Genomic DNA, 17,476 nt, shown 5'->3' on the forward strand with positions numbered 1-17,476 from the left:
GGGGGGGGAGAGCATGGATCAGCTCTGGCTTCTGGTGGTGCTTGGGGACTGAACCTGGGACTTTAGAACCTCAGGCTTGAAAGACTTTTGCATAACCATTATGTTTGTCTCCCCAGCCCCTGGTGAGTCATTCTGTAAAGGGACTCAGTGCTTCCTCATTCATGTAATGGCAGAGCAGGTCAAACATGGCAGCCTTAAACACGGTGGTCAAAGGAATACATAGTTAGCTCTATAATGTGTTATTTCTCAAATGCCCCCCCAAATAAATTGATCACTGGAAGTATTCCTCCCCTTTTATGTCCTTGACTACTTTCATTGATGTGCAATCCTATGAAGACATTTTCTTGCTTTTCTTTTAAACTTAAAAAAAATATTTTATTTTATTTTTTGAGAGACATGCAGGGGGGGGAGTGAGGGAGAGGGAGAGGGAGAGGGAGAGAAAGGAGAAACACAGAAACACCAGAGCACTGCTCAGCTCTGGCTTATGGTAGAGCGTGGGGGTAGGATGGGGGTTGGGGGGGGTGGAGATTGAACCTGCAACTTTGGAGCCTCAGGCATGAGAGTCTGCTTGTGTAACTATTATGCTATTTCCTGCCCAAAGACATTTTCAGTAGCAAACAGTTTCCAACTTTCACAAAGATTAACCATTTTCTTTCTTTCTTTCTTTCTTTCTTTCTTTCTTTCTTTCTTTCTTTCTTTCTTTCTTTTTTTCTTCTCCTTTTTTTTTTTTTCTTTTTGTTTTTACCAAAGCACTGCTCAGCTCTGGCTTATTATGGTGGTGCAGGGGCTTGAACCTGGGACTTTGGAGCCTCAGGCATGAGAGTCTCTTTGCATAACCATTATGCTATCTACCCCTGCTCTGTTTCTTTTCTTTCCTCTCTTCCTTTCTTTTTTCTTTCTTTCTCACTGCCCCCCTTTTTATTTGACAGGACAGAGAGAAATTGAGGAGGGAAGGGGAAAATAGAGGGAGAGACACCTGCAGCCCTACTTTACCACTCATAAAGCTTCCTCTTTGCTGGTGGAGACAGAGGGCTTGAGCCTGTGCCCTTGTATATGGTAATGTTTGTGCTTAATTGGGTGAATCTGGTTCCAAGATGAACCATTTTCAAAGGCAGTACCCTCTAGTTTTTAATGATGGAAGTTGAGCTATCCAGATCAAATCTTAGAAACTGGGTATAAAAGGCACTCACCCCACAGGAACATGTATGTTCCTGCAATTGAACTAGAACTAGGGTCAGAGGGAACAGATAAACAATCTGAGGAGTCTTCTTGGTCTCTCTTAATCCTTTACCCACTTGCTCCTTGAACTCTGTACTCCAGCCATCCTTCAGTTCATTCTTGATTTCTGCAGCCTGGAAGCTGGCGCAGTGGTTGGCTATAGGAATCTCAAGCATGATGTCCTGTGTACAGTCCCTGGCATTGTATGTGCCTGTGATGCTCTGGTCTTCTTTACTCCTCTTCCACTTTCACTAGTAAATAATCTTTTCTAAAATTCTAAAAAGTCCACTCACTATCCTTCAGGAACCAGAGTTCTTTCAACTCCCTAAGCCAAGGCAGTCTTGATGGCTGTTTCATCAGGACATCACCCCATTCAGCGAGGTCAGCATGTAAGGACCTCATTCTAATTGAATATGAGTCTCACAGCCCTGTGATTGTTGTCTAGTGTTCTCTCTGACACACAAGTCTAAAAGCCTTGTAAAGGAGGGGCTTGATTTCTTTCTCTTCTTTTCTTCCTTTTTAACATTTAAAATTTTACTTAACCCGTTTATTTTGGATACAGAGAAAGTAAGACGGGAGAGGGAGATAGAGAGGAACAGAGAAGGAGAGACACCTGTGTTACTACTTCATTGCTAGTGAAGATTTCCCCTTGCAGCTGGGGGCCAAGGGCTTGAACCCAGATCCTTCCACATGGTAATGTGTGCAGTCAACCCAATGCGACACCACCTGGCCCCTATACATAGCCTTCTTATCACAACTCTGGCTACTTTTTTTTTTTTCCTCCAGGGTTATGGCTGGGGCTCAGTGCCTGCACCATGAATCTACTGCTCCTGGAGGGCATTTTTCCCCCTTTTGTTGGCCTTGTTGTTTTATTGTTGTTGTGGTTATTATTATTGTTGTCACTGATGTTGTTGGATAGGACAGAGAGAAATGGAGAGAGGAGGGGAAGACAGAGGGGGAAAAGAAAGATAGACACCTGCAGACCTGCTTCACCACTTGTGAAGCAACCCCCCTGCAGGTGGGGAGCTGGGGGCTCAAACCGGGCTCCTTACACGGTCTTTGCACTTTGTGCCACGTGCACTTAACCCGATGAACTACCGCTCGACCCCCAGCCCTGGCTATTAAGAAGTTGCTCATTAAGAAGAGGCCAAAAGGGAGTCGGGCTGTAGCGCAGCGGGTTAAGCGCAGGTGGCGCAAAGCACAAGGACCGGCATAAGGATCCCAGTTCGAACCCCGGCTCCCCACCTGCAGGGGAGTCGCTTCACAGGCGGTGAAGCAGGTCTGCAGGTGTCTATCTTTCTCTCCTCCTCTCTGTCTTCCCCTCCTCTCTCCATTTCTCTCTGTCCTATCCAACAACGATGACAACAACAATAATAACTACAACAACAACAACAAAAAAGAAGAGGCCAAATAAGTTTAAAAGATCATTTTATATGCTCAGGTTTTATATGAGATCTGGACATGTGGACTCTGCAGTGGATGTACATAACCACAAATGCTCATGGAACTTTCACCTGAAACTACTCCGATTGTGGTCACTGAAAGCTCAAACCAAAACAAAGATAGCATTCAGTACACATCAGAAACAAGAGTATTGCTGGCATATTTGAAGGAAGTTCACATCCCTTCCCTGAATCTCTTTTCCCAAGGACTGGAATAATGCTCTCTGTTTGAAGAGCTAGTTTTCACAGCTACCAAAGACACTCCAATGCTTTGAACAAAGAAGAAAAGATTTAAACAAAAATCTCCACAATTTTGACCCAATGATAAGTATCCAAGCAGGCTGAAAGCTGAAAGTTACACATGTTGGGCTTCAGTCTGTTCTCTGGAAGGTAATCTTTAAAAAACATGGGCTCCCCCATCTGACACCCCTGTGAATGAAACAGATTGCTCATTCATGGGAGCTGAATCGACCTCAGCTCACTCTTTAAAGAGAGGCTTCAAATGCTGCTGCTTAAGATGTCACCCAGAAACATACCTGGCTAGGCATTGGGAAGGTGATGGGAACTTCCTTGTCCAAGACATTGGACTTAGCTGAGAATGGGGGAGTGGGTGTCAGGGTATAGAGGTGGTAAAGGGCTTCAGAAAAAGTCTTGCCTACCCTGTAACAGACTCCAAAGCGACTACTTGACCAAGAATGGGTCATGTGCAAGAGCAATTTTCAGAGAAGGAAGGAAGGGGTGGAGAGAGAGCTCACCGGGTAGGGCATGTATCTTGCCATGTGCATGGCCCAGGTTCAAGTCCTGGTTCCACATGGGATGCACAGGGGGAGCTCCCTGGTATCTCTCTGAATGAAGAAAATCATTCCAAAGCAGTGAAATCACACACGGTCTGGGCACTACCAAGAAAGAAAAAGAGAGGGGGTGGGGTAAGAACCAACTTCTCTGAAGCCTTCAAACTCTCCGGATGCACTCTGAAATATCTTTACATTAGGGTTCAAACCTCAACAGCTCTCACCATCTCCCACAGGGCAGACCCTTCTCCATGTCCATCACTCTCCCTGATGGCTTCACTGACTCCTGACATGCATGCACTCTGCAGTGGGCTTTCTTCCCCACTTGAGATCTAGACCATACTTTTTTCCCCTTATGTTGTTGTTGTTGTTGTTGCTGTTGTTTCTCTGCTCTGAGCTAACTTTTCCAGAAACAGAGACAGAGGGAGACAAAGACACCACAACAATGAAGGCTCTTACACTGCAAAGGGAGCTGGGCTGAAACCTGGGTGGTGTGTAGGACAAAGCAGGTATTCTACCCAGGTGAGCTATCTTATTGGATGTTTGAATGCACTAAGCCTCCCCCACATACCTAGGGTATTTTCTGAGACAGATCTGGTGCAGAGCAGACTTGTCTGAGGACCAGGGGTAGGGTTCAGCTACTAGGGCTCACAGGTTCCCTGGCAGTTCCGGGGACCACTCACTCAGTGAAGTCACAGCAGCTACAGCAAGCTAGTGGGACTGTGGGGACACCACCCCCCTCCACACACACCCCAGGCAGGTGGCCTGCTCCCCTGGAAATTAGAACTTTCAGATGCAGTGAAGACACCTTGTCGCAGAACCCCCACCCAGATTGGGGCCCCAAAAGTATCAGCTGCTAATTTATACCAAGATTTATTTCAAAGCCAAATTCTAAGGGTATGATCTGGTTCTGAGTGGATTAACATCTTGTCCTTGAATCCAGACTGAAGGCTACTGACAATCAGGCTTAGAGAAATGAGGTAAGGACTTTGAGTGCCACTCCAGGGCCTGAATATGAAGCATGATCCCTGGAGAGAAGGGTGGCAAGTCAGTGTTCAGACTGCAGATAAGATGGCTCCTCAGAGGCATGGCGACAGCCTCCTGGAAGTGGAATCCACCTGACCAGTGGAGAGCTCTGTTCAGTTAAGTGTTCCTAGTATGTGTGGTGGATAAGGTCCCTTCTTGTCCATCTCTCTCCTTGGATCTTAGGAGAGTGCTACAAAAATGGCACAGCACATGGGTCTCACCAACTGGGGGACTGAGAGCACCTTGACTTGGAGAAGTGAAAGCTACTGACCCAAGTCACATCTCTATAAAGCAGGAATCTTAGAAAGGAGAGAGGACTCTTGGCTTCAGAACTAAAACTCTCTCTACTAATGAGCATGGCAACCAGGTGTCTCCCTGACCACAAGAGCCACCAAAGGTCAGAGCAGCCCTTGGAGACTCTAGTCCACAGTGCCTATACCTCCTCACCTGGGCTGTGAACACCTAGTGGAAAGAACCAGAAACCTGGGTGGTCTTTGTAGAAACTGAGACTTTTGGCACACCCTGGGTGAAACCAGATCAGGTGAATCAGTGCCCTTGTTATATAAGGACATCCCCTCACCTACCCTAGAAGACTTCCCCAGCACTGGGTCTCTGCTCTCTTCACTGCCCAAAGGGCAAGGCCTATGCCCAGTACCTACCCATCACCCTGGATTTTCAATTCCTTGACATATTCATTCCCAATGAATATTTTCTCCATTTTGCTCTAGCCATCTGCTTCTGCATTTTTATCTTCCTTAAGCATAAAGTCAAGTGTTACACTCATACCATCTATTAACTATTCCCACTGCCAACCTTTTTAACCTCTCTAAATGTCAGTTTGCTGACCTTTCATTTCCTCCCAGTCTGATAGGTCTCTCCTTTTCCTAATCTACTTTAATTTCCATGATCCACCAGTGATGTTTGGCTGATGCTTCAATCTTCCATCTTTTCTCATAAATATATAGCAACAAAGTTACTGCCTATCAGAGAAACGCAGGTCAAGGCAACATGAGGTATGACCTCACACCTGAGAGAATGGCATACATTAAACAAGACAGAAACAAAAGTGCTATCAAAGATGTGGGGGGGAAGGAACCTTTTTAAGCTGTTGGGGGAATATTGGTCCACCTCCTATGGAAAATGCTCTGGGGATTCCTTAGAAGATTGGAAATTGTTATACCATACAATCCAGCAACTTGTCTCCTAGGGGTCTATCTAAAAACACTTATCCAAAGAAATCTATGCACATTTGTGTTCATGGTAATGCTATTAGTAATAGTCGAAATGTGGAACCAATGCAAATGTTCAACAACACCTGGCTAAGGAAGTTGTGGCCTATATCCACAATGGAATACTACTCAGCTGAAAGAAATAATGAGGTATTATTATTATTTTTACTATATCTCAAATGGAACTTGAAGTTATTGAGTTAAGTGAGATAAGTCAGAAGGGTGACTACTCACACAGAAGAAGAATGACTACCTCACTCACAGGTGGAACAAAAGACACACAAAAAGGGAAAACACAAGGTGAAACAAACTAACTATGGTCTATCCTAGAAGATCCAAGGACTCTCAGGTGGGTGGGTGAGGTATGGAGGGGAGCTTAGAAGGCATTGTGGACACAGTGCACAATGACAGAGGAAAATGTTAGTTGATGAATGGAGGGTGTGGTGGGGACATAAGAAACTGTATACATGTGACAACTGTCTTGCAAATCATTAATTCCCTCAATAAATCTACTAAAAAACACTGCAAATCTCTTGCCCTCTTTAAGCTCAAGCATTCAATTTCTTCTCCACACCTGGATAAAAGTAACTAAATATGGTTACAAAAAGCTTAAAAATGATAAACTGAGGCCAGATGGTGGCACACTCAATTGAGCACACATGCTACAATGTGCAAGGACCCAGGTCCATGCCCCTAGTCCTGCCTATAGGGGAAGCTTAACAAGAAGTGGAACAGTGCTGCAGGTGTCTCTAATTCTCTCTCCCTCTCCATCTTCTTTTCACTTTATCTGTCTATAAACAAAAGAAAGAAAGGAAGAAAAGAAGGAAGGAAGAGAGAGAGAAAGAAAGAAGGAAAGAGAAAGAAAAAGAAAGAAAGAAAGAAAGAAGGAAGGAAGGAAGGAAGGAAAGAAAGAAAGAAAGAAAGAAAGAAAGAAAGAAAGAAAGAAAGAAAGAGAGAGAGAGAAAGAAAAGGAAAGGCTGCCTGGAGTAGTAGATTCACTGCACAGGCACTGAGCCCCAGTGATAATCCTTGTAGCAATAAATAATAATAATAATACAAAAAGTTTTTGTCCAGGCACAAATTGAAAACAAAATGCACATACTTTTAAAGCTTGGCTGATGTTGACACCTGCAGAAATAAAATCCCAATCAAGACACTTACAACACTACCCAGAGCATTCTCTCATTCTCTTTCCCACCGGGGTCTCTCCTCCCATCCTACACAGTCTGATTACCATGCCATAGATTAAAACATGCCTGTGCCAGAACTGCATATAAATAGAATCACACCATGTGTTTCCTTTCTCATGTGTGGCTTCTTCCAATGGAACGTTTTTGAGCCTCATTGAAGATGCTGTTTTAATGCTTCATTCCTTTTCACTGCTGAGTAGCATTCTAATGTCTCAATATGCTAACATGCTAACAGCCATTTTTTAAAACTTATTATATTGAACCCACGTAGGTGGGGCATCAAGGCTAGCCATAAAGCCCACCCACAGGTCAGGTTACAAAGTCCTCAAAGGACAGGAAACCCTTAGGTTTTCAGTGTACTCCTGAATTATCCTAGATTTAGCTGATCTAAATGTTCATTACAGTGTGGCTCTCTGTTTTCATTTGATTCTCAGAGATTCAGGTCTGAATTTTCAAGTTTTTTTCTGGTCCAAATGACCTGTATCTGAGGGAGCAAAAACAGACACTGCCTAGAGACTCAGGCCCTGGTGCCTTTCCCTACATGCACTCACCCAGACACCAAAGCCTTCATGGCACTTCCCAGTGCTCCACAGAGCCTGACTGCTCTCTTCCTTGTGGGAAGGAGGTGCCTCTGCTTTAGATTTATACATCTGTTGAAACTGCACTTCAGACTCTAGGAAGGAAATGCCTGTTGGACTTTAATAGAGGAAAGTTCCCTGTACTATAGATATACTGGGCTTTGTATATTAAGCCACCTACTAACCAAATATTTGATCATGGTAAGCAATTTTTCTTTTCAGACAGAGGCAGAAAAAGAGAGAGTAAAAAAGATCAGAGCACCAAAGCTTCCTTCAATATTGTAGTAGGGAGTGGGCTCCAAATGGACCATGCACATGGCAGAGCAGTGCACCATCCAAGTGAGCTATGTTGCCAGCCCTGCTAAGCAATTTAAACAGCAAAGGGGGGAAAAAGCGAAGAGGGAGAAGAAAAAAAAAAAAGAAAAATCATATGTAAAAGCAAGAAAAAGACTAGATAAGGTTGATGAAAGTTTCTTAGGGACAATCTTAAAAAACTTTTTCCCACCAGAAGTCAACTTATTAAATCTATAAATATCCCATCTGGCATCCAAGTGGTAGCAATGGCTAATATCACCCATTCATCAGGCAATGTAGGAGATATATGGCTTTAATTTCCACCACTGAGGTGCCACAGGTTTTATGAAGAACTGGGTCTTGTGCCTGACAGCACTTTAATGAATTCTGGTCCCCCTGGATCTATGCTCAGCACACAGCAGCCCATCCTAGCATACTGGTGCCCTCCAATGAGTCTCCCTGTCTCCTGAGCTTCACATTAGCAAAGATAATCAAGGCATCAGAAGAGGCAAAAGCTGCTGACAGGGCAGCGGGGCAGCAAACACCCTGCAGTCAGGAGGGGACCAAGGCCAGAAGAGGCCCTAGCCCTGTGTGTGGAAAAAGAGCCCAATCGGTTGGTAGCAGATGACAGCCATAGCACTTCTGAATCTGTCACTCAGGCCTGGCTGCTGGCCATAGCTGTTACCAGGGAAACCAACATCAGCTTGATGGAAAGAAAGGAGGATCAGGGAAAACTTTCACTAACTGTTTCCACTGCTCTGACAGCCATTTCTATGGAAACGGCAGTTGCCTGCCAGCGGCAGGAAGGTTATGGCTCACTCACTCATGTCAGGTGCAGCCAACAACCCTCGTAGATAGAAAGATAGAAAAGATGTAGAGATATTGTGAAGAGATGGTTGAGCAGGCTGCGCTTAAACCTATGAGATGAGTCTCTCCAGGTAAGTCTCTCTCTCTAAAGAGGGGTTGAGCACAGGAGCTGGGGGCTGCCACCCCTCAACAGCCCTCTAATTTTTCTGTAAAAAATTTTGGTGTTTAATAGTACAGATGAATGGTAAGCTGAGTTCTTTATTAGAAAAGGGATGCCTGGCATTCATTTATGGAAAGCTGAAGTAGGACTTGATCTCTTGTTTTACCAAAACCAAAACACACAGTTTAAGGACCAAAACTCTTCCCCTTCAGCACTCAATGCTGACTGCAGCATTTAACCCATACACAACTTTAGAATTTGAGAAAAGATATCCAAAATGAAGAATCTTTCATGCATTATTAGCCCAGCCAAACCAAAGGCAGATATGGCTAAATGTGGGGAGGTATTTTGCTACTAGACCATTCAGGGTGTCTTTGGAGACCTAGCATCTGTATCACTCACTAGGGAATACAACATTTTCCAATCATAATACCTATCTGGAAGCAGGAGACAGCTCACTCACTGGTAGAGTGCACACATGAAGCCCTGGGTTCAAATCTCAATATCATACCACTGGCAGAAGCAACTCCTCGGATGGTGGAGCAGTGCTACAGTCCCTTCCCACCCCACCTCCAGAATGAAAAGGATGGAAAATTCAGCCCTCGAGTGGTAGAATCATGCATTCATGAGGCTTAAGCACTGCAACAGACAGAAAATCTACCAAGAACACTCCATTGTTACTCTATTTTTAGATTAGATTTCCACATGCCTTCTCAGTCAAAAAGCCTCTGTGGCTCAAGAATGAACTTAAGGGCTGGTTGGTGCTGCACCTAGTTGAACACACATGATACCATGCACAAGGACCCAGGTTCAAGCCCCTGATCTCCACCTGCAGGGGGGAAGCTTCCTGAGCAGTGAAGTTGGTCTGCAGGTGCCTCTTTTTCTTTCTCCCTCTCTATTTCCCTCTCCCCTCTCAATTTCTCTGTGTCCATCACATACATTCTTAGTTTGCCCATTCACTTAGAGAACCCTCAAAAGGAACAAGACATGAAACACATAACTGTTAAAGCAAAAAACCACCGAGTTTCTAAAAGGCTAGCAAGAATAGAAACAATTGGTCTGAATTGCAGGTGTAAATGAGACATCGTTTCAAATCCTTGGTCATAATGGGACATTCTCCTTGGCAAATGCTAGAAGAAGAATGGGACATTCTCCTCAATGACAAGTTAATTCAAAACTGCAGCCCTTGTGACAGACATGCTCAGCTCCTCCCTTAGAACTGTCATCAGAGAAAAAGTCTCTATGCTCATGTTTGGCTAAGCCGGGGATACAGTTCACGCATTCATACTCACCTTGAAAAGCAGGACTTATGAAACCAATGATTTTCCCAAGCATCAGTTTTGGAATATTCTATAAATGTACAACACTGAACCAAGTATTCAGGTTAAAATCAGTACATGGAAACACTAGGATGGCATGGCTACATGGCAGGGGCAGCAGCCAGGAAACAAAAACAACTACTTTCAAGTGGTGAACAGACTTAAAGACACACCGAATCAGTCAATATTTTCTTCATCAGAAGGCAGGAGCACAAACTTGGGGTTCTGTTGATCCAGTCCTTTGGGGATTACATTTGCATTGATTTGATGTTCCCTAAGGGACTTTGCATTATAAGTCCTTTTCCTCCTAACATTTCTATCCTTCTAGTTTTGTGATCTCCTAGTGTTTCCTAAAAAAGGGGTGGAGAGCCTTAAGATCAAAGTAAGACAAAAATAATCAAAATTTGCTTTAGTGAGAAAATGAATACAGGGGCTGGGTAGTGACACACCTGGTCAAATGCACATATTACAGTGCTCAAAGGACCCAAGCTTACGCCCCCTAGTTCACACCTGCAGGGGGAAAGGAAGCTTTATGAGTAGTGAAGCAGGTTTGCAGGTCTCTCTCTCTCTCTTTCCTCCTCTTATGTCAATTTCTTATTAAAATAAATATATAAATATACATTTTAAAATAAATATATATTAAATAATTATATATAATTATTAAATAATTAAATAAATATATATTAAAATAAATATATAAATATACATTTTAATAAGAAATTGACATAAGAGGAGGAAAGAGAGAGAGACCTGCAAACCTGCTTCACTACTCATAATTTGTAATTAATACAAATGATTCATTTTGAATTTTTTTTTTTTTTGCTATAGTGAGGGGCTTGTAACCAGGCAAAGCTGGGACTGTTCAGGAACATTCCAGTGCTTCCTCAGTCTCCTTTGGTAGAAGCCTCACCATCTGCTAAGGTCCAGATCAATCATGTACACATGGTTTTCCATAGCCCCTTGGTCTACACCTGACCTTAGCTTTGCCTGACAGCCCTACTTAACAGAAGCCTCCCCCACTGGACAACAACTTTCTGTATTTCAGCCACCCCTCCTGTTGGGCAGTGTATTTCTAGCACCCTGGTCTCTGTCCAGAGTCAGGCATTCAACAGAAACTTGAGAAACACCAGCCAGATGTGCAGACATAGAAATACCACACTATGCCCACAGTTCTTCCATCAAGGCAGCTTTACAGATGGTGTGCAGTTGCTCTGACGTTCTAAGAGCTGGGGCAAAGAGTGGATGGAGAACAAATATCCCTAGGAAGGCTAGGACTTGACTTTAAAAATTCACACATTTGTATTCTCAGTAAAGGATTTAGATTTGTTTTGATACAAAAGTGTTTTAAAATTACTTATCATTGGAACTGGGTAGTGGTGCACTCAGTAGAGCACATACACTACCATGGAAAGGGGCCCGGGTTCAAGCCCCTGCTTCCCACCTGCAAGGAAAAAGTTTCCTGAGCAGATCTGCTCTTTCTCTTTTTTCTTTCTGCTCTTTCTCTCTATTTCCCCTTCTCCTCTCAATTTTTCTGTCTCTATAAAAATGAAATAAAAAAAAGAAAAAGGGAAAGGATGGCCACAGGGAGCACTGGATTCATCATGTAGGAACTGAGTCCCAGAATATCTGGTGGCAAGATAAATAAATATTTTTCCCAAATTACATTTCAGTAAACTATCTATTCCAAGAGGTTGTGTGCCCTTAAAAAAAATTCTCCAGCTCTGGGTTCTCTGCGGATCTGAACATTTAATGTCCACCACTATTAATACAAATCCTTCCTCTCTCGTCTCCCTTCCCTTTTCATTTTCAAGCTGCTTCCCCATGCCACACATCTCTGCTGACGTGTATAGGCTATTCCCATGACTGAAGCCAGCACAGTGCTAATCCTCCAGTGATAAATGCCACCCTGACAGATTTTGTCCTGGCTCTTACCCAAGGCCACAGAAGTGCATGGGGGCAGGGGGAAGAGAACACATAAAGTCTTAGAACAGGGGGGCTGGACAGTAGCACACCTAGTTGAGCATGCATGTTACCAAGGACCAAGGTCCACGCCCCCAGTCCTCACCTGCAGGGAAGAAGCTTCATGAGTGGTGAATCAAGGCTGCGGGCCTCTCTCTCTCTCTCTCTCTCTCTCTCTCTCCCCCTCCCCTCTCAATTTTTCACAGTCTCTATCCAACGAAAGATTAAATTATATATACTGAAAGGATGTTAAGGCAGGAGGAAGCATTTACCTGTATAAGGAAGCTTCAGGGGGCATTACAACCCAATTTAGTTCCATCTACTAGTTGTGCCCTTCTATGCTTGCTGTGAAGGCTGCATACTGGGGATATCTCTACACTAGGACTCTGTGTGACCGTGAGCATCCATGGTGTCAGTACTGATCATGTTGGGTCAAGGGGATTCCAGAGGCCATGGCCCCTCAAGCCAGCAGGAAGGCAGAGAGGGAAAGTAAGGAACTGAGACTGATATGGGGAGCCAGTTCTCCTTTCTGCTCTGGAAAAGGTAGTGTTTAGGATAAAGTGACAGAAGTCACTTTGCTGACTCACCACTGGTGAGGCCCTTTGCTTCCTGAGGCATCATCTCAGAAGAGGGAGAGAACATGAGTGAGGAATAGACATGCTCCCTCAATTACCCCAAACTGGTTCTTCAGGGCCCAGCCCATCCCACCACCCCAGCAACAGTTGCATGCTGCAGTGGCTGCTAGCCCCATCACTCTCCTTTGGAGTGTCAGTGGCATGAGGGGAAGGGGAGAGAGCAAGGAGCTGGAAGGGCCTCACAGGCTGAGTCCAGAAATGCCAGTTGTCACCTTCTGGAGCTAGTATCCACGCCCCTCTAGTCTAGAGACAGGCACCCATGACACTGAGTAGGAAACATGCAAAAACTCAAGTAGGTTATGGGATGACAGGGACTGTGATGTGGTCACAGGAAATGTAGGCATAACAACTATGGACCTGAGTTCTGCAGTACAGGCATAATCCTAGCTAAGATAACAAACCAGCAGTGACAGCAGTGGAAAACCAAGACAATAAATGACTCTGAGTTGAAGGCTGTCTTGGCTTCTGAGATGGCTTCATATTTACATGCTAATTTGGGTTCCTTCTTCCTTTACAATAAAACTGGGACCATCAGTGAAAACAGTCTGGATATAGCACAGACAAGTGAAAGAGCCAAATCATATACTAATGAGCATAAACCCACTCAAGACAAGGGGGCACTGCAGGGCAGGTATTGGGGTCTGGGATGAGCAAGCCTTCCCCTTTCTTATAATCCACCTCTCCTATACCTTGACATAGAAATGTGCCTCTGGGGAAACATTTTGGTGGAATGAACCCTATTAAGCAAGCACCAGAAAACAGAGTCCTGCAGAAAGACAGATATACAGGCAAGAGAGAGTCACAGTTCCACTCCAAAAGCGACAAACAGAGAAGGACATGGGCGCCCCCAGGCATGCGAGGAGACACACAGGGCCGCCCCACACCTGGCCACAGCAGAGCGCTTACCCACTAAGGACACCAAGAACCAGGTTAAGGACGAAAAATGAACCAAGGATGATCAGACTAACAAAATACACCCATGGCCATTCCCATCCTATCGCATCATTTACCTGCAAAAATGGAAGAAGATGAGTTATCAGTTAACAGTCTACTCAAGAGCGGAGCCCTGGGGGCAGCTGCTGGACCACTTGGGGCTTTGACTGAACATTAGTACCTCTGTGATAATCCCCCCTCCTGGCCCCTCCCTCCATGCCAGGGCTTCCATTTTTGCTCCTCAAATTAGGGTAAGTACTGTGGCTGCAATCTATAACTCTGGTCCCATAGAAATCAGCTCTGACTAGCTCACTATACCAATTAGCCTGCATTGTATTTGGAACCAGTCCAATAAGGCAATTATAAATGCATCTCATTTTAGGACAGATAAAAGGGCCAGCAGTGGGGAAACTATTTCAGTCCCAAGCAGGAGCACTGATTAATAGCTGGTCAATAACTACCCTCTTGTTCTTTCTTGAGGGCTGGTGAGATTCCAGGAAACATCTCAATTTGGGCAGAATCAGCAGAAAAGGAATTGTCTGGAAGGAGTCAGCATGCTTGGCACCCAACCGGGCTCCCCCGCATCTACCAAAAGCCTGTGTGGTCTCGGCAACTATCCTCAGGACTCTGCTTGCAAGATGAAAGAGGTGTAGCTTACCCGCTCAATACACCCAGCACAAGATTTAGTACGAAAAATGACCCAAAGATGACGAGACTGACAAAATACACCCAGGGCAACTCAAATCCCATAGCATCATTCATCTGCAAGAAATAAGATGGGTCTCATAGGAAGGAGGAGTAGGTTAACAAAAGAATATAGTAAGGTCATGTTAGAGCCAGCATTCCATACATTTAATTAAACATTTATGTGACAAATTAGAGACAGACAACAGAGTTATTAAGCAACCCCTCAGAACACACACACACACACACACACACACACCATCCAAATTTTTTTCTAATAACAGACCTTGACACAGGGATGGACATAAACTGGGCTTTGGCTCTTTTTCACAGGAAAATATTTTTGACTAAAGATAGAAAGACCTTGGCAGTGGACAGAATTAGTGCTGAGCTAGGAACTGAAGTCTCTTCTGCTCAAATTATATGCTTTGCTTCTTACACTGTATGGTGGAAAAGTCTTCAATATATAAAGACAGATATGTAATGTTTGACTATACACATTTTTTCTCTTATTTATTTTAAGGTCTATCAAGTCAGATTGAGAATAGATATTCCTGCCCCATTTTTGTAGCCCACTAGCTTGTATGATAGTTTTCCATCCTTTCACTTTGAGTCTGTGTTTGTCTTGTTGAGTTAGGTGGGATTCCTGCAGACAGCATATGATTGGGTTGTATTTTCTGATCCATCTTCCTACTCTGTGCCTTTTAATAGGTGAATTCAGGCCCCTGATATTTACCGATATTATAGAGTGAAGATATTTTAATGCCACTACTCTAAAATTTTAGTGTTCTGATATATGACATGTTTATTATGATGCTGTGACTGTTTATAGGAGACTTATCAGAACTTCTTGCAGGACAGGCTTGGTGATAGTTGATTCAACTTTTGCTTGTCTGAGGTTTTTAATGCCTTCTTCTAGTCTAAATGACGTTCTAGCAGGATACAATTGGCTTGGTTGAAAACCTTTCTCACTGAGTGCTCAATATATATCTTGCCATTCTCTACTGGCTTTTAGACTTTGTGTAGAGAACTCTGCCAATATCTTACGGGTTTTCCCCTGTGACTCTTTGTTTTTCTTTTGAAACCTTCAGGATCCTTTCTTTGCCCTTATTCCTTTACATTCTAAATATGATGTGTCTTGGTGTCTCTAGTTCTAGGTTAATTCTGTTTGGGACTCTCTGGGATTCTTGAACCTTTATGTCCTTTATGTTGTTTACACTAGCAAAGTTCTCAGCTGTTAGTCCTATAGAATGCTTTCTTCCCCTTCCTCTCTTCCTCTGGTAAGCCAATAATGCATATATTACTTCTTATTTATTTATTTTGTTGGTATTTAACTTTAAAAGGGGTTTTGGTGGGGGCTGCTTGAAGTGTGTGAAAGTATTCACAGTGGGGAGCTGGGAACTGGTTTAAATAATACAAGGTTTATTTGGGTGAAACAGGTAAAAGGCAAAATAAGTACTTATCATCAAGGGTCAAGAGTAGGCTAGGTCCATAAGGTCTGAGTATAGTTATCAAAAGTTTAGTCCCATAAGATAAACAATTATCAACTGAGATATAGATTGCTCATGGCTGTGGGGGGGGGGTGTCTTAAAAGTTTACCAGTTAGCAGAGTCACACATGTTCAGTTCCCAGGAGAGGTAGCCATGGTGCACCTCCATCAAGATATTTCTAACCAGGAGAAGAAGCAGCAGCCAAAGAGAGAACCTGAATTCCAGCTGGCTGTACTTTTAAGTCTATCCAGCCCACCCACAATGCTTTGTACACTAGCACAGACTGGATCCACCCACAGTCCACCATGCGCCTGTGCAAATCACTGCATACTCTGTCACCAAGGCTGACGTCAGCACTGTGTTTATTTATTTATTTATTCTTTTTTACCAGTTCACTGCTTGGCTCTGGTTTACGGTAGTGTGGGGACTTTGGAGCCGTAGGCATGAGAGTCTGTTTGCATAACCATTATGCTATCTACCCATTCCCTATATATTACTTCCTTTGAAGTCATCCCATATGTCTCTGTTGTTGTTAATCTCTTAATCTCTTTAGTTCTCTTCTTTCTTAGTTTTCTCTAATTCATCCTCAATCTTGCTAATTCTGTTTTCTGCTTAAGTTATTCTGTTCTCTCTCCCCTGTTGTTTTCTGTAGCTCAACTATATTGTTACACTGTTTTGATACTGTATTTAGCTTGTTCAGACAGTTGTACTCTTAACTCAGCTATTTCAGCTTTCAGCTCTCTAGTTACACTGAGATAACTAGTGTTTTCTTTTAGAGTCTCATTTGTTGTTTCCCCATTTCTGATAATACTTTCAAAAGCTTTCCTCACTCCTCTATTGCAATTAGTGTTGAGATGTTGTTCTCATTCTTATGTGCTTCTACCTTTTTGGGACTTTTGTGTGGGATTCTGTTCTAATTCATTTCTCCAATGTTTCTTCTCAGTTTATCCATTATATTTGGTGCATTATGAGGTCCCTCTCTCACTACTTTTCAATCTACTAATCACACTTGCCTGGATTGACTTGTGTCTAAGTAATGTACTTAAGAGTTCACAGTTGCAAATATTAACAGTTGTTTCAATGTTATCTCAATCCCCGAGGTAAAGCACAGTGGTTGTTAAACCTTTTTTGTTATTTATCTTTCCTGAAGGCTATGGGAGCCTAAGGGTTTTTTTTAACTATAAGTAGAATTTTTAGCTTAATAATTCACTCATGACCAAGATATAAAACAGGGTGTAGGACAGATAACACAATGGTTATGCAAAGAGACTCCCACACCCCAAGTCCTGGGCCCAATCCCCTGCTCTACCATCAGCCAGAGCCAAGCAGTGCTCTGTGGTCCTATGTTTCTGAATAAATATTGATTTCTGAAGGAATTATTCACTTTTACCCTAATTTATCAGGAGAACAATGTGAAAAGTTTCCTACTATATAGCCACACCTCTGTACCATCAGGAGTGAATATTTTCTCTTGAGTCACCCAGACAGTTCTTTGTTCCCCTTCCCCCATGTCAGTATTGGGCTTCCTGCTACTGTTCCAACCCCTGAGGGGCAAGAACAATAGAGACCCACAGTTGTAAATTGGTGAGGTTTAGGTGATTTTCTCCTCCCTTTAGCAGTCTTTTTGTTGATGAAACTCAGACCAGAGGTGGTGCATCAACTGGCAAACTGCCAAACTGATACCAGATGCTCCCAAGTAGGTAAGGGATTTTAGCCCCAGG

The 17,476-nt window shown here is 43.5% G+C and overlaps 1 protein-coding gene across 21 annotated transcripts in view; it reads right to left on the reverse strand.

Moving 5' to 3' along the window:
• The window catches only part of CACNA1D (calcium voltage-gated channel subunit alpha1 D), a 375,944-nt gene that overhangs the window by 133,765 nt on the left and 224,703 nt on the right, over positions 1-17,476 (reverse strand). For 15 of the 21 annotated variants that reach the window (XR_009552983.1, XR_009552982.1, XM_060203128.1 and 12 more), the window contains exon 8: positions 13,555-13,658. Coding sequence is in view for 19 of the 21 variants with exons in the window: in XM_060203128.1 (XP_060059111.1) it covers positions 13,555-13,658 (104 nt within the window). In the remaining 2 variants the exon portion in view is untranslated. Of the gene's footprint in view, positions 1-13,554; positions 13,659-14,239; positions 14,344-17,476 lie in introns of all 21 variants that reach the window. The other 6 variants (XM_060203127.1, XM_060203123.1, XM_060203119.1 and 3 more) reach the window with 1 other exon arrangement.

This window comes from Erinaceus europaeus, chromosome 12 (genome assembly GCF_950295315.1).
Source record: "Erinaceus europaeus chromosome 12, mEriEur2.1, whole genome shotgun sequence".
NCBI lineage: Eukaryota > Metazoa > Chordata > Mammalia > Eulipotyphla > Erinaceidae > Erinaceus > Erinaceus europaeus.